The sequence below is a fragment of the Drosophila hydei genome, unplaced genomic scaffold (genome assembly GCF_003285905.1).
Source record: "Drosophila hydei strain 15085-1641.00,03,60 unplaced genomic scaffold, DhydRS2 tig00008119-arrow-pilon, whole genome shotgun sequence".
Classification (NCBI taxonomy): domain Eukaryota; kingdom Metazoa; phylum Arthropoda; class Insecta; order Diptera; family Drosophilidae; genus Drosophila; species Drosophila hydei.
The window spans coordinates 1,329,078-1,348,695 of record NW_022045830.1 but is presented as its reverse complement, the minus strand read 5'-3'; the positions used below and the strand labels follow the sequence as shown (position 1 = coordinate 1,348,695).

Here is a 19,618-nt window from a genome sequence, read left to right as displayed (position 1 = left end):
ACGTGTTTAATGTGGGATTCCTCATCTTCTGAAAAGATGATTACGTCATTGACATCAACATAGCAAAATTTGCCAATCTGCTCTCGCAGTATGTCGTCGATGGTTCTTTGAAAAATGCTTGCTGCATTCTTTAATCCAAAGGGGAGTCTTTTGAACTCGTATTTCCCCCCGTTCACAGAGAAAGAGGTTTTTTCACGGTCGCGTTCAGCGAGTATGATCTGGTGATAACCAGACTTGAGGTCTAATGTTGAAAAGAATTTGGCTCTCCCCAAATTCCCCAATATCATTGATATATTTGGCATAGGGTATTTGTCCGGCACGGTTTTTTCGTTAAGTTTACGAAAGTCCATTACCAACCTCATTTTCCTATTGCCCGCTTCATCAGTGCCCTTCTTGTCTACTACCCATATTGGGTTATTGTAGGGAGAGACGGACTTTTGAATTATATCATTCTTTAGTAGATCTTTGATTTCTTTATTAACGAAATCAGCCGCTCCCATTGGATATGGGTAAAGCTTGGCATAGATCGGTTGCTCGTCTGTAGTCCTAATGGTAGCCACGACTGATGTGTTATACGGCAACGCCTCGTCTGGGTCTGCAAAGGCCTTTTGTCTGGTCTTCAGCATTTTCAAAAAAGAACTTCTAACTAATGGGGATGCGTCTGCACAGTCTACATTTGTGAAATTTACATTTTTGCATTTGTGGAAGGTGATTGGTTCGACCTCCGTGCCCCACTTAAGTTGTCCTGAAGCTAAACAAAGCGAAGCAGATGCCTGCTTTAGCAGGTCAAGGCCTATAATCCCATCAAAGGTTGATAAGTCCGGCAGAATAAAAAAAGTTGCTTTTAACCCAAACATTGAAACAAAGCATTTGTGTGTAATTTGTGTCTCGCCGTGAATGGAGTGAATTTTGAAGGGGGACTCTACCGAGCGGACGCCTTTCAACCCTTTATGTGGCCGAATGAAATTCTTGGCCGCGCCCGTGTCTATGAGGAATTGCATGTGAGTCCCTCCTACTCTTCGTCTGATGACGGGTAGAAGGGATTTACTCCTAAAAAATTAAGGGCATCAGAGTTATAACTAGTAACGTTATTGATTTGTGCCGCTGCGCTGGAGGCAGCATCAGCACACACCTCTGCCCCCTGTCCCGCGCCTTGCGTGACGTGATTCAACCTTTGCTGCTTTCTCAGACCGCCTGTGCGGTCAGATGCGGGGTGCTTCTTGTTCGCGTAAGCAAGGGCCTGAGTGGGCTGCATTACCCTTGAAAAGGAAGGATCGACCTCCATGGGCACTGGTGCGCCATTATTGTTGTGCTGCCTGGTGCTTCGTGGGTCAGTCCGAAATGGGGCCCTGTTTTGCTTGCTAAAGTGCGGATTCTTTGTACCGCTAGCTTGTCTTTCGGCTTGATGCGAATACCTCTCATATTGGTGACCCTGCGCTTTTGCATGCGGCTTGCGCTCTTTGTCTTCAAGACTTTTTGCAAAATTAGCCGCGAATGAGTACCTTTCGTGATTCGACTCGACCTCTTGCGCGAGAGCTAGCGCTGAAGGCAGATCTCTGGGCTTTGCTGCAAAGAGCACATCTGTTAGACTGCGCTTGAGACCCGATATGAACACACGCAACGCATCGTCGCGGAATTTTTCACATAGGCCCTTTGCTAAAGCCGGCTCATATGACATATTAACTTTGTTTGTGAGAAGAGCGAGTTTCTTCTCTACTTCATCATAATATTGAAGCAGGGACAGGCCACCTTGCCTCAAGGTACTTAATTCTTGTTCAATGACATGAATTGGTCTCTTATCACTGTATGTGAAATCTAGGCGATTTATTATCGCATCAAAATTCAGCACAGTACCAAATGAGGCTAGCACCGCGTCTGCGGGGCCCCTAATCTTGCTTCTTATGATGATGACGGCCTGATAATGACGAGAACTGCCATTATACGGTCTGAAGATCTCGTAAGTGGCTAATGCTGCCTGCCTCCAAGATACATACGATTCCTGTACCCCTGCAAACTCAGGTAAGCATTTGACGGCATCTAGTGGCTCGTCACAGTGAATATCGTTCCTAATTCCTATAGCAGCATACGCTACTACTTGTGGGGCGGCAACGTTTGCTACCGCTATTTGTTCAGCTAACTCATTAATTCGTTGAGTTAATACATGTTCCCTCTGCTGGTTTACAGCGGCCTGTTCGGCTAAAGCTTTGCTGATAGCCGTCCTTATTACTTCCGTAAGCTGATCTACATCCATTCTACCTGATGGTGGGAGAACTGCACAGTCGGAATCTGAGTCGCTAGACTGCCTGCGAGGGTTTCTATATTGGTTGAACCGAGACATGCGCAGGTCAGTGGTCGCGAAAAATAAAACGGGCCGTCAGAAGATGGGTCGAATTACGTCACAGCTCTGAACTACGAGAACTGCATGCACAACTTCAGACACACAGAAAGTAACACAATGTAATTTTATTGACGATCTGAATGATCAATTGCTGCCACTAAAATTCCCAAAGTAGTCACTCTCACTTGGTTCTGATCATTAATTTTTTTTTTTTTTTTTTACATGCAATTGCAATATAAAATACTCGCTAGTCCTAGGTATTTTTTTATAAAATAAATTTTAACACTTTTTGTGTTTGAAGAAAAATTTTGGCTAGAGTATCCACTTACAAGATTCAACTAACACAAAACAAAAAAAAAAAATCCCTTTATAAGATCTGTCAATTGCAGCTCCCGCGCTGCTGTCTTAATTGTTGTTGGTTGTGGAGTCCGACCACTAGTTGGGCGCCAATTATATGCTTTCCTGTCCTGTGGTGACTGAAAGTTAGGTTGAGAGGCGACTGTGCCTCTTATTGCTGGCCTCGGGCTCAGACAATGAAATAAGCCATTTAACGAGCAAATGACGGAGTGAATATTTATTTAAGCGGTTTACTGGAAGAACGCTTTTTAACCCTGCTTTTAATTGTTCTTTTTTGAATAATCGAAACAGTTAATTTTATTGGTTTTTCTTATTATATTCACTATTTTTAGTTTTACTTATATGACACCAATTTTTAGCATGTCCTATCAGTACGAGTTAAAACACGAGACTGATCTATATTTTTACAAATCATAGCCTCACCGGCGTAAGTAGAGTTGCCCTTGCCAGGGCTGTTCCTTAACTTGTCTAGCACCCGATAATAAGTGTTGAATAATACCTTACATTAAGTGTTATAAGCTAACTAAGTGTTATAAGTTAACTTATATATATATATATAAATATTGTTCATATTTAAGCTATTGCTGTGCTGAGTCCAATCGATTTGAAGTAGTTAGAAATATAATATTAAAGAGTAAAGTAAAGTGAGAGTGTTGTAAGGCTGCATTGACTGTATGCAAGTAAATATAAAACTGAGGCTTACCAATATTAATTTGCCACAAATAAAAATAATAACATATTTTATTAACTATTCGTAGAGCAGCTTGACAAATATCTAACTGCAACACTGATGCTGGCTATAAAAATTTATGAATCTAGTTTGAGATTTATTTTATAGAGCACGCTTAACAGCAACTTAATTGTTCTATTTGAAGATTGTAACTGCAAACAACTGCATATGCTTTAACTACAGTGGATGCTTGATTTGTCACGCCTCCAATTTCCTTAAACTTGATATTTTAAAGCGAATCAAGTCTGTACTTGCACGCCTACATATATTAAATTACAAATCTACAGCTTGAATGCCCCTAATAGTAATACTTTAAACTACGATTTGCCAAGTCGTTTAATTACAAAACTAAATAAGATGTGCTCAAAATTTTAAGTAAATTCGTAGATTTTTTACAGACAGAGAGGCGAAAAACCAGGCAGACGAACTTTGCACAAAACTAATATACTCTTATGGCTCTCTGAACGAGTATGCTAGTTAATAGTTATAGTTAATAGTTAATACTTAATAATTGTAGTTATATATTTCTTGCATATATAATATATATATATTTTTTAGCTAGAGCTATAACAGCTTAACGTTTACCCAAGAGCCTTTTCTTATAGAACTAGGAGTTGTTTAAGAGTTCATATTTTTGGAATTTTTTATAAAATTAAATAAAAATGTAAGCGCTCTCTTATATTTCTAAAAAAAATTAAAAAATACATATTTATAATATATATAAATAAAATAAATTATTGGCCTAAAGAAAAATTAAAAAAAAAGTTAAAACACAAACTACTTAAATTAAAATATAAAAAAAATTATTTTATATAACTAAGAAATGAAATCTGAATAAAAATTAAAATTTCGTTTAAAGATAAAAAAAAATACTTAAAGCTTGAAGTCTACTATAAGAGAAGAATATAAAAATGCACGACGGCATTCTGATTGAGCAAATTTGTATAGGTTTTTTGCCTTTTAATTGAGACTAAACGTAAAATGTTAGAATTATAAAAAAATGTTGAGTACTCAATAAAGTTGTGAACAGGTGTTCAGTCAGCCAGGTGTTAGATACGCAATGATAAGTGTGTCGTTCTGCCGCTGATTAGCAGAAGAACAAAACACGACTGGCCAGCCAGATTAGCAAGTGGCATGAGTAATTGGCATTTAATGTAGACCCTGGCAACAATTAAGCCACACTTGATGGGGCCTGATGGTCAGCTGAAGCAGCTGAAACACTGATCTGCGAGCTGATTATGATTAGATTAGGTACCAGCCAAATCGCTGTAGAACTCAGTCAGTTCCGATTAGATTAGCGCCATCGAACACCTAATGGAGCTACTGCCGCACGGCCTTTGATGGAAACATTTCAGTTACGATTCAACTGTGGCGGCGTGTGAGCACAATGGAAAGACCAAAACAATTTATAATATTTGGCCTATTGTGCGCATTGCTCCACTCACAAGGTACAAAGCTAACTATATAAACAGGCAACACAACGAACCCAAACAAAATTTCCTTTACGAGCCATTCAAATCATTGTGAGCAATGGCCGGTAATTGAATTAAAGACCGAGTTCAGTGCAAAAATATTGAGAGCGAGGGAGCAAAGGAGTGCAAAGTCCTCAATTTATATACAAATACTTTATATATATATATATATATATGTATATACATATTTGTGTGTGCGTATAAAATAAATAGAAAACAAACAAACAGCGGCCAAGGCAGTCATAATATTAAACAACAAAAGTAATTAATGCAAACGCAATCAAGGTCAAGTGCTTTGCCCTATTGACCCTTGCCAGACGCTGAGCCAAAGCAGCAGAAGTGCTTTTCATTTTCACAAATGGTTTCGCCAGCCACGGAAAATGGAAATTAAAGTGGCCAAGTGACGAGCGAAATTTCAGCGCTCTTTGTTCCAACTGAAACTGTTTTGTATTCGCATTTTGTTGCCCTGCACGAGCATGGGGCATATGCGTATTGTCTGTCATTATATTTATATGATATACGATATATGATATTTGGTATACTGCGTTGACTTTGTTCTTTTTGTGTTACAAAGAAAGTTTCTTAAATAAATATAAATATTAATATTTATATATTTAATATTGGTTGGTTGATAGAGATTTCGTTTTTATACCCTACTCAATTTCACATAATTTCTCTAATATCGATATATATCGATTTTCAACTATTATAAGCTGTATACTAAATATTGCTTAAGATTTATTAAATTTTTATATTTCTTAATTAAATAGCCTAAAATATATTAAAAATAGTAATAGCTCTAGTCTAACTAACGGGTATATTTTAGTCAATCATCTGCCTTTCTAAGTTCAATTAACTTTCATTAACAATTTTACTATTCGTTAGAGTATTTCGACGTCGTCAGCTCAATGCCGACTGCTGCAATGTTGTTCTTAACTAGCGGAAGTTCTTGTGGCGTATACGTAATGTATTTGCAGGCCTTTCGGCCTCGCGTGTTGGCAAACCGTTACAGCCGTCAAATATCGCAAACATTAAAGCTGAAAATGTTAGATTTTTAATAAGTTAATTAACAGTTTAGCCTTGTGCAGGCTCGCACACATGCAGACCTACTATTTGGCCCCAGGCGTATACTTAATTAATTACTTATTGATAACGCAGCTTCAAAATGCAGCGGCTCACTTTTATTATCTTTTCTATAGGACTGTGTGTTAATTGTAAATTGGATTTTTATACATTTCGAGAAACTTTGTTTTTAAAAATTTATATAGGTATCATTGAAATGTATGGATCTGCCTATGGATCTTCAATCAGTCTTACATACAGTGTTAACATAATACTCGCTCAAAAAGTATATTCAGCTTGTTCCACATACCAGCTGCTAGTCTGTCTAAGACTTCAAATTGAGATATATATTTTGGGTTTTAAGACCTAGTCAGTTGAATTTGTGTATAATAATTTCTTCTCATATTTTCTAGTTATCTTGGCCTGTGAGCGAGTATTCAGCAGTCGGTAGCAGTTCTCACTTTTTTTCTGAAACTTTTGATGTCGTCGAAATTTGTTGTTTCTTTCACAGAAGTTGGTCGAATAAATAGCTGAACTGGTTAAAAATATTCTACAACCAAAATAAATCCAAGTCAATATGACATAATATATAGATCGAACTATAAATAATACGAACTTATGCGACAGACCTTCGCAAAAGCCACTGCAATTATATTTAATTTTGAGCTTTTGAATAATTGAAGCCTACAAATTGTTGGCCGCGTAAACTAATTTTGGGCATGTTTTTAGCTGTGAATCGATCGATATCGTGCGTCAAAGGGGACAATCACAATAAATAGAGCTAATGATATATATATATATATATTACTATATCACGTTTATAACTATTTGCAGGAGACGGCGGTGCATTGGCTGTGTTTTGGCCATGTGAAAGCGATGCGGATTGCACAGCTGCTGGCTCTAGCTGTGACCCGGAAACAAGTCTCTGTGCCTGCTCCAGCTTTGACGAGGTGTTCTCGGATAACTACTCGGAATGCTTGACCACCTCGCTGATTGGTGACGCATGCCAAGACACTGTTCAATGCAATCTTATGCCAACGGGAGCCAGTTGTAAAACCGGGGTCTGCGATTGCGCCGATGGCCAAACCTATTTGCATGGCAAGTGTAGGCCAGTGAATGGACTCAACGAGCCCTGCGAAACGGTGCGTCCAAAATCAATTATCGTATCTTATAGTATAGTACTCTAAAAGTCGATATTTCTTGGCAGGATTTGGATTGCTTTTTTGGCTACGATCGAGCATCCGTGAGCTGTGAGGAGAGCGTTTGCGCCTGTGCAAATGGCTATTATCACAGATATGGAAACATATGCCGTCGCAAATCAATGGGTAAATATTAATTATACATACAGTAAACTCTGCTATGGAGTAACGTCTGCGTTGCGTTGCGAAAATGTCCTGACTTTAAGGGCCATAAAAATTTAATTTGTTTTGAAAATGTTCGAAAATTTTAGAATTAGAAGTGTATACGATAGATGAAGTGCAGATTCGTTGACAGAGGCTTCACTGTAAATATTTTCGTTTCAGAAAAAAACGATGCTTGCGTCGTTAATGCGGACTGTGATGCACTGGGCGCCAGTGCCGCCTGCGTGGATCTAACCTGTACGATTGTGGATGAGTCGAGCACCACCGTTGGCACGGAAACCACACCGGAAGATAACGACACTGAGAGTACGCCGGAAAATATCGAAACAACTGAAGCGAATGAGGAGACAACTGAAGCGAATGAGGAGACTACTGAACCAGAGTCCATTATCACAACCATTCGACACGAGGACCATAGTGGTTGGGTGCGCGAAAAGAGACAGTTCACGAAAGCTTTCCTTCATGCCACGCCCACACATAAGGATGCCGCCGCCCAGGCGACGCTGCCATTGATTAACGGCGACGAGCCGTTGCTGCTGACGCCTCGCCGCAGTCGCGAAATCGCCGTGCAGACCAGCATCGAGCACTACGAGCTGAAGGAGCTGGGACGCAGTTTCAAGAATGTGGCCACAGCAACAACAACAACAACAACCGGCTCAACCAACTCCACGAACAATCGTCGTCGATTTCCCGCCATTTTTCGCTATGATAATGAGGATATTAAAACGTATTCCACGTTGGGATCGAGTCGTGATGACGACGATATCGAGGACAAAAAGTGTGAGTATTCAATTTTAAATTCAATCAATTTTTACAAGTTTTAAGTGGTCAGAATGACGGAACGGAACTTTTTTCCATAATTTGATGTAACGTCAACTAAGCAGATGTTCAGGCTCTCACGACACTTTGCGCTGTTATACCACGTTTTAGCAACGAAACGTTATTTAAAAATATTCACGAAAAGTGGAAGGCAATTCATAAAAAAGTCAACTTACTTTGCCGAAAGTCACATTTTTGACCTTGCAAAAATTTGAATTTAATTTCGTGCAGTAACTAAAAATTAGTGATGCGATCACCTTAAACCGATGTATGGCAATTGAAAAATTTCATCGATAGACAAATTTGTATTAAGTTTGATAATCAGGGGTGCGTATGCTAACTTTTTGGAACTTTAGTATTCGTCTTAGTCAACACTGATATTACGGTGTGTGCTATCAACTTGTAAATTTGAAATAATTATCGATAACGCAACGTCTGTTGATAGATCAATAACATTTTTTCAATTTAGATAAGAAAGTTTGGAATTTGCATTGTATGATTAAAGAAAAATATATAATCTTTTAGATGGCAGCAGCTGCACAGACAATGGCAAATCCTGCACTGGTTTGCCCCATTCGATCTGCACAAACAAGATTTGCCTGTGCCGACAGGGCTATTATGCACGAAATGGCAAATGTTTTGCAGGTAAGAGCAAATTGTAAAGCTTTTACAATTATTAATTAATTAACCCTTTGGCAGAGCTCGGCGAGATAGCGGAGAGCAGTGACGAATGTGAATATGAGTTCGATAAGTTGTCCAAGACTTGTATATGCCAAAAGAACTATTTTTATGAACGAGACTTGCGCAATTGTAGAAAACGTGAGTAGAACTTGAAGTAATGATGGGATAGCTAGATGTTCATTAAATATTTATTGTATTATTTTAACAGCCATTCAGTATCACCTGTCCTGCACATCAAACAGCCAATGCAGTCCCTTTGGCGCCTCCTATTGCCATCCGCAGATACCTAGACGTTGCACGTGTGAAGAGTACGCCCAATACAATGAGATCTCGCAGCTCTGCGAATACAAGGACGGTCTGGGTGCCGAGTGCGAGTCCAACGATGGCTGTCTGGTGGACCATTCCATTTGCTCAAATCGCTTCTGTGTGTGTCGCGACAACTATTTTGAGAAGGACGAAACGTGTGTGGCAGGTACAGTGCTATATATATGAATCAGTATATAGATATTACATAATTTGTTATACCAGGTATTGGTGCCGAGTGCTCAGAGGATGATGAGTGCATAGCTGACAATACCGCATGCATTAGCAATTCAGCCAAAGATTCGGAGCAGGCGCGCTCCTGTCAATGCCGCAAGGGCTATGTGCACTTCAAGGACGAGTGTCTCAAGGAAGGTATGTATAATGCAGCAAACCTTCTTTTGGCATTTATTGAAGTCCTTTTCATTACAGCTGAGGAACTAGACGATGAGTGTATCGAGGATGAGCAATGCAAGCCGTTGCTAGCTAGTTGCACCGAGGCAGGCAAATGCGGCTGCACCGACGAACAGCATGAAAAGAACGGAATTTGTGAAACGAAACGACGTGAGCTTAAATTTACAACTAATACATTCTGAATATTAATATTTTATATTTTATTTAACATAACTTTAAGTGCTGAACGAGCCCTGCACAAAGGCCACAGAGTGTTTTGTTGAAAAGGATCCAGAGAATGTGGAATGCCGCAACTCCGTCTGTCAATGCAAATTTGGCTATCAGCCGAGCACTGAGCAGAGGCAGTGCATACGCGTAATGCCCAACAAAAAGAGTGAGATTCCTAAACTTGACATGCTAAAAATGTAAAATAATTTAAACAACTTCTTCAATCTACACAGATTCTTCCGGTAGGCCCAGCGCTCTAAAAATCATCACATTCGTATTGATAGGCTCCGCTTTTTTAATAACCAGCGCAGCCATTAAGCAGGCGTACTACTAATTGGAATCATTGATTTAACTATAGACAACCAAGGAAAGCAAATCAAGAGCTATAATTAGTTAACACATAAATAATTTTAATTGTAAATGTATATGCGTTGTGAGCAACTCCCTGTGCATATGTTGACGCCATGTAACTTGGTCCCAATTGACCCGGTTAAGTATTGATTGCAGTATTAATCAATGATGATGCATGGCATGCATACATATATATTCATATATACATATAAGTTTAACTTACTCTAAGCTAGCATTAAACATTTAAAGCAATACATGATAAATGCATATTCAGTGAGATATTTGCTCGCTTCTATCAATTAACTATTCATTAAGCTAACATTTCAAATTAAGTTCAATCAAATGTTGAGTAACTGAAGCAAACTTGTAAAATATGCGCTAATAAATTAAGACGACTTAAACACATATCTATAAACATAAACAAATTTCCTCAGGCCTCTGGTTTATCTGGCATAATGTGAAAAATATAATATAATAACATCACAAAACTCGCACTTTTAAATATGGATTCTTTTTGTTGTTGTTCTTTGACCGATAATGCTTATTGGCAACCTGAAAACTAGGCAACAACAATCCTACCGCAACAATTTTTGTGTCGGCTATTTACAACAACGAGAAAATTATACTAGTGACTAGGTAAGAAAGTATCAGATAGGAACCAATATAATTCTATTCAATTGTAAATCTAATTTTTATTTTAATTTAATTACAATCGTTATAAATAATTTACCACAATTCTTTTCTACCCGTTTAACAAATTAATTTCTTCATGTGCCTGATAGCAGTGAACCTGTTGATAACGTGAAGTAAACTTGAAAAGCTCTTATCTACAGACATATGACGCCATGAATAACTATACTTTGGGTATTCAATATACCCTTTTAATTAAATCTGTAGTCTTTGGTAACGGTAACGGTAATGTAACTTTAATAAATTTGAATATAAGAATCTAGGACATCCAAAAATGAGTAGCATCCGTGAACTGGTGGTGTTTGGCTTGGATAATTCCCTATATAGACACAAACCCATCTTTTAACCCAGCTGTCACAGAATCACCAGCATCTGGAATTCAGGTAGTCCATTGTAGACCTGCTACATACTTAAGATCTGGCGTGCACCCTCCCCTTGAAATTTGCCAATATAAATAAGCACTTTAAAATGGAAATACATCGCGCCAAGCGATGGTTCTGATATCGATTAAAAAATTGATGTTTAGCGATAGCAATTGAAAACCAACATATCGATATACAATCACGACGGTTATACACAAATCAAACTGATTTTCCATTGATGTCTATTTAACAGCGAATTGCAAATAAAATTGTCTGACTTATATCGTTAACCGCGATTTGCTACTGAATCCTTCGGGATCTCGATATAGATGTGTCTATTCTTATGGGTCGTCGAAAGATTAATATTTTCCTTGTCATCGCCGTGAGCGGTGAACCAGAATTTAGTTATGTGCTGAAAGTAACATTTAAATCAGTAAACAGTTGTTTGTCTAAGCCTTTAGCGATCGACTCAATGTTGAGATGCTTAAAATACATTTATTTTAGAATAATGGTAAGTAATGCTATCGCTCTTTAAGTTGTACCCAGAAATCGGGGGGCGATATAATAAGGCCATTATGATTCTTGGCTAGATCAGGCAAGCTATCGCCCGGGGCTAGAGTATAGTCAAAGCTCTGCAACATGGCTGTAGTCATTAGGAAGAGCATATTCCGTGCAAAGGTCTCCCCAGCACACAATCGTTTGCCAGCGCCAAAAGGTAGAGATACGTCCTTCTTGAGACACAATTTGCCATCATCGTCCAAAAAACGTTCAGGTCGGAAATTTTCGGGATCCTTCCACATCCGTTTGTCCAAGTGCATAGCGTATAGACTGGGAAGGACTATGGTGTCCTGTGAATAAAATGTATATACATAAAAGATAAGCTAAAAACAAATCATTAGATCAACATATCTGGAACATACTTTGGGTATATGATAGCCCATTAGTTCAGTGTCCTCTAGAGCTTTGTGTGGAACATCGGAAGGTACCAAAGTCTCAATGCGGAGATTCTCTCGTATCGTTGCCTCCGTATAGGGCATCTTTTGGCGATCCTCCAGCGTGGGCAAGCGACCACTGCCCACCACCTCATCGATCTCACGTTGTATGCGCTTCGCGACCTCCGGATATAGCATCAGATACTGCACAATCAGTGATAATTGAACGCCGATTGCCGTAAATGCAGGAAATGAGAAATCGATAAGACCCATGATGAATTGTTCGCGATTGAAGCCGTATTCTTTTGGTAGGCCTTTCTTCATTTCTGTTATGTAGAGATCGAGGAAATTGCGTTCGCAGCATTCATCGTAGCTGTCTATGTGGCGATCAACAAATTCTGCAAAGTATTTATATATATACAAGTTGGACTCATTCAGTTTGTTATATCCGCTCGTTTCGGGCCAGATGTGTCGGATCCAGGGCATAATGCTCAACAATCTTCCGTAATCATCGGCATTGCGCTGGAATTGTATGCCCAAGTTGACAAGTTTCACTAGCTTCCCCATTTCAGCTCTGGGAATCCGCTCGTTGTAGACAATGCTAAAGTGGCTATTGGCTGAGAAGGGATTGAAGAACATAGGCAATTGTATTCTATATCCGCCCGGCTTGACCAGAAGATGCTCGTGCTCATAGCGGGGACCGCTGCGTATCAGATCTATCATGTCTGTTATCTCCTCATTGATGACCATCTCCAACTGATCGAAGCGACGACCAAACCCAAAATCTCGCAGATAACGCAGAATAAAACGACGTTGTTCCTTCCACAAAAGACCCTCTTGAAAGAATATGCCTAAAAGTAATACATATATACATATTTATATATATGTATTTGTAGAGCATTAAATTTATATGTGACTATTGCAGTCTACTTGATGTCAATATGATTTTTTACCTATAACTCTTATCATATCAAAGAGTTTGCCATGTTTGTTCGAAAATGCAAAATGCTAATTGCGTAATTAGAATGTACCTAAGTACAGCCAGATATATTTTCACTTATTATAATCGACAAGAGCTAATCTATTGATAGCCATAATACTTGGCAAAATAATAATATTTACTGTAAGTAGGGGATTTCGTTGATAATTTAAAATAATCTTTAAGAGGTTTAACGACAAGTGTTACTAAATATTGATGTAGTACAGGACGTTTATCACTAACACATTGAAGGCGTGCGACACAAAGAAAACAAGAGTACTCTAGTTAGGAGTATATACGACTAGAAGATACTCTGAGATTTGACTATTATTACTGGACTTTTTTATATATACGTATGCCTGCACACACGCATGGCCATTTTTAATGAGTCTAGGAGAAGAAATTACCTATCTATTTGTTCTAAATAAAATACCCTGTTTATATCGAAGAATCTCTAATCTCTTTAATCAAAGAGTATATCTTGATCTTGATTTTCTTATAACCCACCTCGCACACAATCGCCAGGATCTCGCATTTTACTCAAAAAGAGACCAGGACGTCCATCATAACTTTGATTATTTAAGATCTCGCGTACGCCCTCTCCGTTGTGCACGACGGCAACTCGAAATTTGCCCACGTATAGACCAATTATGTCCGATTTGTACCACTTGCTAAGTGATAAAGCCGCCTTGTGTAGATATTTGTAATTGACCAAGAGCAAAAATAGATAGCTTCCAAAGAATGGCAGTCGTGGAGGACCTGAAAGGATTCTGTTAATCACACGCGAAATTCGATTCGATTTTGTTTGCCTAACCCGGCGGGAAGCCTGCAGGACGATGGAACACATATTTATATGATTGATATATAAAAATGATCGCGACCAATGAGAGTAAGAGAACAGTAAACATTTTGCGTTTGCCCCGATTTAAGTTCGAACCAATACTGAGCTTTTCCAACTGATGGCAGTCAATATAATGACAATCGTCTGATAAAGTCGTATATACAGGTTTCGTAGCTCACTTTGAAACTTTAAATAGAATGCATTTTGCAATAACAATTGTGATTGCGATCCGCAATCTTTATATATAAAACCAACAGAAGAATATTGGCCATATGAGTAAAATAAATTGGGATTAAGCGACTCGGCGATACCCTAAGCGCCATGCAGGGGTGCCAACATTAAGGCTTAATTTTATCATTAATGATGTGTTCAAAAAAATTGATGACTGAAAAGATATAGATTAGATACTTGGGAACAGAGCTAGATCGAGTCGGCCTTTGCTTCTGATCTGACTGCTAAATACACTGTCACAATGCATGAATTTGCATTTCCAATCAGTTCAGATTATAATTAATAAAAATTAAAAACAAATTAATAAAAATCTATAAACTTTTTTTAATCCGACACATTTCATTGAGTTAATACTGGTTTTCAATACTTATAGTATCGTTTAATTCTAGATTATTTTGCTTTGCCACTTGAATATGGAACTCGGGTTGAAGAAGATAAGACAAGTGCTCAGATTCATTCGCGTGTTTTTTATACAAATATATACATATATGATTAATGATTCATTTTGATTGCATTTCCGTTAGCCAATAATCATCTATGGCGTCGAGGTAAGATCAATCTTAATTATAAACGACATTGCACGTTGATGTTTTTGTTTCCGTTTGCAGTCCGCATTGTAGTTCTATCTATAGAGAATAGTTGCTTCCACTTTCCAGAGTGATGGGTTTATGCTAAACTGAATAAAGCGCATGTAAACCTTTTGCATACTGTGCATCATAATCAATTAGAATCCACTCGATTTGCTCTGGCAGAACAGCGACTCCATAATTTTGATATATGTGTTAGTTGCTGCAATCAGGTAGGCAATTCTGACTTTACATATATAAACGACTACTTCTTTGCACTCACCAGCCCAACAGCTTGTCTCATTGTTATTTTCATTAGCATGTTTTGTCGACATTTCAATATTTGTAATTCATATTTCAGTTAAAGTTGCCAACAAAATGTTGAGCTTTTTGATGCTCTACTAAGCTAGCGTATAGTACTGAAATTGCAAACGTATATCAGGCAGCTCTATTACTCCTTGAATAATATGAGCGATATAACACAATGAAATTTCATAATCAATTCAATATAAACTTTGCAGCCAATCCAATATTTTGAATATAATTGTCTTTTCTTTCCATAAACTGTGTTCATTTTCCTAGTGAATGGCAAGCGTCTAGTGATGTGCTAAAAGCTATCAAGTAAATATTGCGTTCGATGAAAGCTAATTATATTTCGATAAATGAATGTAATTCCTTATGAGCGTTAAGCTCAAAATTTTAAACAGGTGCTAAGCTTAATATGTAACGTTCAAAACATTCAAAAATTAATAAAACTATTAAGATAGAAATTTAATTTAATCCAGCATAGTATGTTGAGATTTTTAAGGTACATTTATTTTATAAAAACTGTTCTTAATGTTAGCGCTCCTTAAGTTGTACCCAGAAATCGGGAGGTGAAATAATTAATCCACTCTCATTCTTGGAAACATCAGGCAGGCTGTCACCCGGGGCAAGAGTATAATCAAAGTTCTGCAACATAGCTGTAGTCATTAGGAATAGCAAATTCCGTGCAAAGGTCTCCCCGGCACACAATCGTTTGCCAGCGCCAAAAGGTAGAGATACGTCCTTCTTGAGACACAGTTTGCCGTCATCGTCCAAAAAACGTTCAGGTCGGAAATTTTCGGGATCCTTCCAGATCCGTTTGTCCGAGTGCATAGCGTATAGACTGGCTAACACTACTGTGTCCTGTAAATAATATTAAAATAAGATTACGTATATCTCTAGTCACTAGAATTGATTGAATAGGACATACTTTGGGTATACGATAGCCCATTAGTTCAGTGTCTTCTAGAGCTTTGTGCGGCACATCGGAAGGTACCAAAGTCTCCATGCGCAGATTCTCTCGTATCGTTGCCTCCGTATAGGGCATTTTGTCACGATCTTCCAAGGTAGGCAAGCGTCCACTGCCCACCACCTCATCGATCTCGTGTTGTATGCGCTTCGCGACCTCGGGATAGATCATGAGGTACTGCACAATCATTGCCAATTGGACACCTAGTCCTGTGAAGGCAGGCAATGAGAAATCGACAAGACCCATGATGAACTGCTCTCGATTGAAGCCGTACTCTTCGGGTAGTTCCTTTTTCATTTCGGCTATGTAGAGATCGAGGAAATTTCGTTCGCAGCTTTCATCGTAGGTTTCAATGTGGCGATCGACAAAGTCCGCAAAGAATTTATATATATATTGGTTCGACTCATTCAGTTTTTTATATCCGCTCGTCTCGGGAAAGATATGTCGGATCCAGGGTATAATGCTCAATAATCTTCCATAATCATCGGCATTGCGCTGGAATTGTAGGCCCAACTGAACAAGTTTCACTACATTGGCCATTTCAGCTCTGGGAATCCGTTCGTTGTAGACAATGCTAAAGTGGCTATTGGCTGAGAAGGGATTGAAGAACATAGGCAATTGTATTCTATATCCGCCCGGCTTGACCAGAAGATGCTCGTGCTCATAGCGGGGACCGTTGCGTATCAGATCTATCATGTCTGTTATCTCCTCATTGATGACCATCTCCAACTGATCGAAGCGACGACCAAATCCGTAGTCACGCAGAAAACGTAGAATGAAGCGACGCTGCTCTTTCCACAGAAGTCCCTCCTGAAAGAATATGCCTGAAAATAATACATATGTAGCATATTTATGAGTTTCGCAATCTTTATGATGTCATGGCCCGCCTCTTTTTCACTGATACGGCTTATCATAGCCAAAAAGGCTTGCCAACAAGCGTACTACCGCAACATATTGAGTAGGTAGTGAACTGCTTTAAAGAAAACTGATTAGAATATCTGATCCAATAAGTGTGGTACCCAATGTCTGATAAGGCTATACCCTGAAGAGTCGTTGGGCTACTGAGTTAATCTTTAGATTAAAATTATGTTTTGTACGTTAAATATTAACAGGTGGATCCCCCTTTCGGGTAGATCAGGGATCTTCATAACCCACCTCGCACACCATCGCCAGGATCGCGCATTCTACTCAAATAGAGAGCGGGACGTCCGTCGCAGGCCTGATTATTCAGGAGCTCGCGTACACCCTCTCCATTGTGGACCACGGCAACTCGAAACTTGCCCACATATAGGCCAACAATGTCCGATTTGTACCACTTGCTGAGCGATAGAACCGCCTTGTGTAGGTAATTATGATTGATCAAGAGCATAAATAGATAGCTCCCGAATAGTGGCAATCGTGGAGGACCTGAAAGGATTCAATTTAGGTTAATCACACGCGAAATTCGAAATGACTTTCAAGTGGCTAACCCGGCGGGAAGCCTTCAGGACGATCGACTGCATATTTATATAACTGGTGTATAAATATGATCGAGACCAACGAGATTAAGAAAATGGTTAACATTTTGATTCGTTCCGAGTTGAGTTCGAACCAGCACTGAGCTTTTCGAATAGAGGGCAGGTCTATTTGGTGGTATTTTTCTGATAATAGACGGTCGTACTTTAGAACTCAGAAATGGAATGTTTTTCAATAACGATTGTGACTGCGACAGCACAATCTCTGTATATAAGTCCAACTAAAGAATGGTGGTTCGATATTTGATTAAGAGGCTCCAGACACAAAAATAAAAACAAAAAAAAAACGGGAAATAAACCATTTAATAAACACGAGTTGACTCTTGCACATGGAGAGTATAATCAGAAAATTTCGAAAACAAAACAATAGTGCGCCAGACGACAGACTAGAAGATACCCTATGTAAAGTCAAGTTGTAATCAACAACAAAGATATTTTTGAATATAAATGGATTTATCCTAATACGTAGTTGGTATCTATATACAGTCTATATACAATATTTGACAGCTTAAGTTCCTAAATACAGATTGATCTGTGCGTGTAAGCATTTGAAAACAGATTCCTATCTGTTCGCATGACATCTAACAGCTCCATAAGCACGAGCTCTTAGTTGTCTACCTGTTACAAAGATCTTAATTCGATCCCACTCGCAACGGGTTGAGCGTACAATTTATGAGAATTCAATTTGATATACTAAAAATATATACGTAATCAGTTTTTAATTAGTCTAGGCATATAATAATGGGTTTCAATACTTGGATTTAATCGAACATTTGAATTGCTATTTTGCAGCAGAGGCATGAACTTAATTTATTTAATTCTGTTTATTTGTCTGAGCATTAAAATGTATTTTCTACGTATTGAACGCACGCTCACGATGAGTTTGCATTTGTAAGGCGGCGATTAAGTTGCGTTGTTTAATTATATAATTATGTAGATTAAATTATTAAATATTTCTATTTATTTATATACATATACATTTAATGATGTAGATTAAAAAATAATAAAATATTTTGAATATTACTTATATATATTTTTATAATTATTTATTTAAGTATATTCTCAATTATGTATATATATTTTATAGACTACATTATAATTAAATAGTTTTATAATAGTTTATTATATAGATTTAATTATAGTTAAATATTTGAATTATTGTTTATTTTTCTTGTATTTTCGCCAACTGATCTGTTAGATGTCGGCGAGGTAAGATCAATTTCAATTACAGACATCGAAGCATTGGCGTTTTCCTTTCCTTCTGCACTTGGCAGTGTGGAGCTGTCTACAGAGAAAAGCTGCTGCCACTTTTCAGCTGTGGAACTGGGCTTATTTAGATGTGACCAAAGCGTATTTAATCCCTTTAGATCGTAGGCATCGCAATTAAAAGGTATCCATTCGCCCTGATCTGGCAGAACGGCGACTCCTTTAACGCGTGCGGGCAAAGCGTTTAGATTGATGTAAGTGTTGGTTGCTTCACTCAGAGTGCGTGCGCTGCAAAAAGGAAGGTAGGTGGCTTGTATACATACAGGGATAAATATAGATATTCTTTGCACTCACAATCCTATCATATCGTCTCGTTGTTGTTTCTTTGTAGCGAGTTCCTTCTGCATTTCAATTAAATTTTGTTGCTCTCTTGACAACTTGTCGCGCATCGCTTGTTCAAATGCAATTCGATTTTCTTCATCATCTTGGCGCAGGTTTGACATTTCATTTAATTTGTCCAATTTTCGCTGTTGACGTTTAATAGTTTGTTGTCTTCCCGCTATGTATGAAATAATATTTGTAATTCAAATTACAAATGCAGCTGTGAACAATTTTACTTACCCATTTTATTGTGAAATTTGGTGCTTTGCTTAGCTAGCGCGTTCTCCTGCTGCTGTAAACTTATATCATTTTGTAACATTACCATTAGACGTTTGCGCGTATCAATTTGTTTCGACATTCCTTCTCAATCAGTGCTTTACGAAAATTTTAAATAAATAGCGCTGCAAAAGCCTGAATATAACACAAATGACGCTTCTTCAATAACTGGAGTTGCCAGACTGATAGTATTGCATTCCATTCCATTCCAGTTCATATTAGAGATGAGCAAAATCAAGCAACTGCCACTTCCTAAAATTAGTTAACAGTTAATT

General features: G+C 38.3%; 4 protein-coding genes across 4 annotated transcripts; 1 reads left to right on the top strand and 3 right to left on the bottom strand.

Moving 5' to 3' along the window:
* Window positions 1-4,783: 4,783 nt before the first annotated feature.
* Window positions 4,784-10,479, top strand: LOC111594482. The gene is made up of 11 exons (XM_023307790.2): window positions 4,784-4,873; window positions 6,794-7,101; window positions 7,167-7,284; window positions 7,483-8,100; window positions 8,665-8,784; window positions 8,839-8,958; window positions 9,029-9,292; window positions 9,349-9,495; window positions 9,553-9,684; window positions 9,755-9,907; window positions 9,975-10,479. Exons 1-11 carry the CDS (start codon window positions 4,813-4,815, stop codon window positions 10,073-10,075), a joined length of 2,142 nt encoding a protein of 713 aa, XP_023163558.2. The 5' UTR covers window positions 4,784-4,812; the 3' UTR covers window positions 10,076-10,479.
* Window positions 10,480-11,625: 1,146 nt separating this feature from the next.
* LOC111594455 (probable cytochrome P450 304a1) lies at window positions 11,626-14,022 on the bottom strand. The gene is made up of 4 exons (XM_023307750.2): window positions 13,870-14,022; window positions 13,563-13,814; window positions 12,065-12,927; window positions 11,626-11,992 (listed from the first exon to the last, which is right to left on the bottom strand). Exons 1-4 carry the CDS (start codon window positions 13,961-13,963, stop codon window positions 11,666-11,668), a joined length of 1,536 nt encoding a protein of 511 aa, XP_023163518.2. The 5' UTR covers window positions 13,964-14,022; the 3' UTR covers window positions 11,626-11,665.
* Window positions 14,023-15,533: 1,511 nt separating this feature from the next.
* On the bottom strand, window positions 15,534-17,544 carry LOC111594456 (probable cytochrome P450 304a1). Its single transcript, XM_023307752.2, has 4 exons — window positions 17,436-17,544; window positions 17,122-17,373; window positions 15,928-16,790; window positions 15,534-15,860 (listed from the first exon to the last, which is right to left on the bottom strand). Exons 1-4 carry the CDS (start codon window positions 17,527-17,529, stop codon window positions 15,534-15,536), a joined length of 1,536 nt encoding a protein of 511 aa, XP_023163520.2. The 5' UTR covers window positions 17,530-17,544.
* A 1,111-nt stretch (window positions 17,545-18,655) lies between these two features.
* Window positions 18,656-19,516, bottom strand: LOC111594457 (kinetochore protein Spc25; the record flags this gene model as incomplete). The annotated part of the gene is made up of 3 exons (XM_023307753.2): window positions 19,308-19,516; window positions 19,041-19,245; window positions 18,656-18,974 (listed from the first exon to the last, which is right to left on the bottom strand). Coding segments are annotated over exons 1-3 (642 nt in total), but the record flags the coding sequence as incomplete, so codon positions are not given.
* Window positions 19,517-19,618: the final 102 nt, after the last annotated feature.

Coding starts and splice junctions, on each gene's coding strand:
- LOC111594456 (XM_023307752.2), bottom strand. CDS start 17,529: ATGTTAACCATTTTCTTAATCTCGTTGGTCTCGATCATATTTATACAC. Junction 16,791..17,121: donor TCCTGGCGATGGTGTGCGAG/GTGGGTTATGAA, acceptor TATTATTTTCAG/GCATATTCTTTCAGGAGGGA. Junction 15,861..15,927: donor TGGGCTATCGTATACCCAAA/GTATGTCCTATT, acceptor TATTATTTACAG/GACACAGTAGTGTTAGCCAG.
- LOC111594455 (XM_023307750.2), bottom strand. CDS start 13,963: ATGTTTACTGTTCTCTTACTCTCATTGGTCGCGATCATTTTTATATAT. Junction 12,928..13,562: donor TCCTGGCGATTGTGTGCGAG/GTGGGTTATAAG, acceptor TATTACTTTTAG/GCATATTCTTTCAAGAGGGT. Junction 11,993..12,064: donor TGGGCTATCATATACCCAAA/GTATGTTCCAGA, acceptor TTTTATTCACAG/GACACCATAGTCCTTCCCAG.
- LOC111594482 (XM_023307790.2), top strand. CDS start 4,813: ATGGAAAGACCAAAACAATTTATAATATTTGGCCTATTGTGCGCATTG. Junction 4,874..6,793: donor CGCATTGCTCCACTCACAAG/GTACAAAGCTAA, acceptor AACTATTTGCAG/GAGACGGCGGTGCATTGGCT. Junction 8,959..9,028: donor CTTGCGCAATTGTAGAAAAC/GTGAGTAGAACT, acceptor TTATTTTAACAG/CCATTCAGTATCACCTGTCC.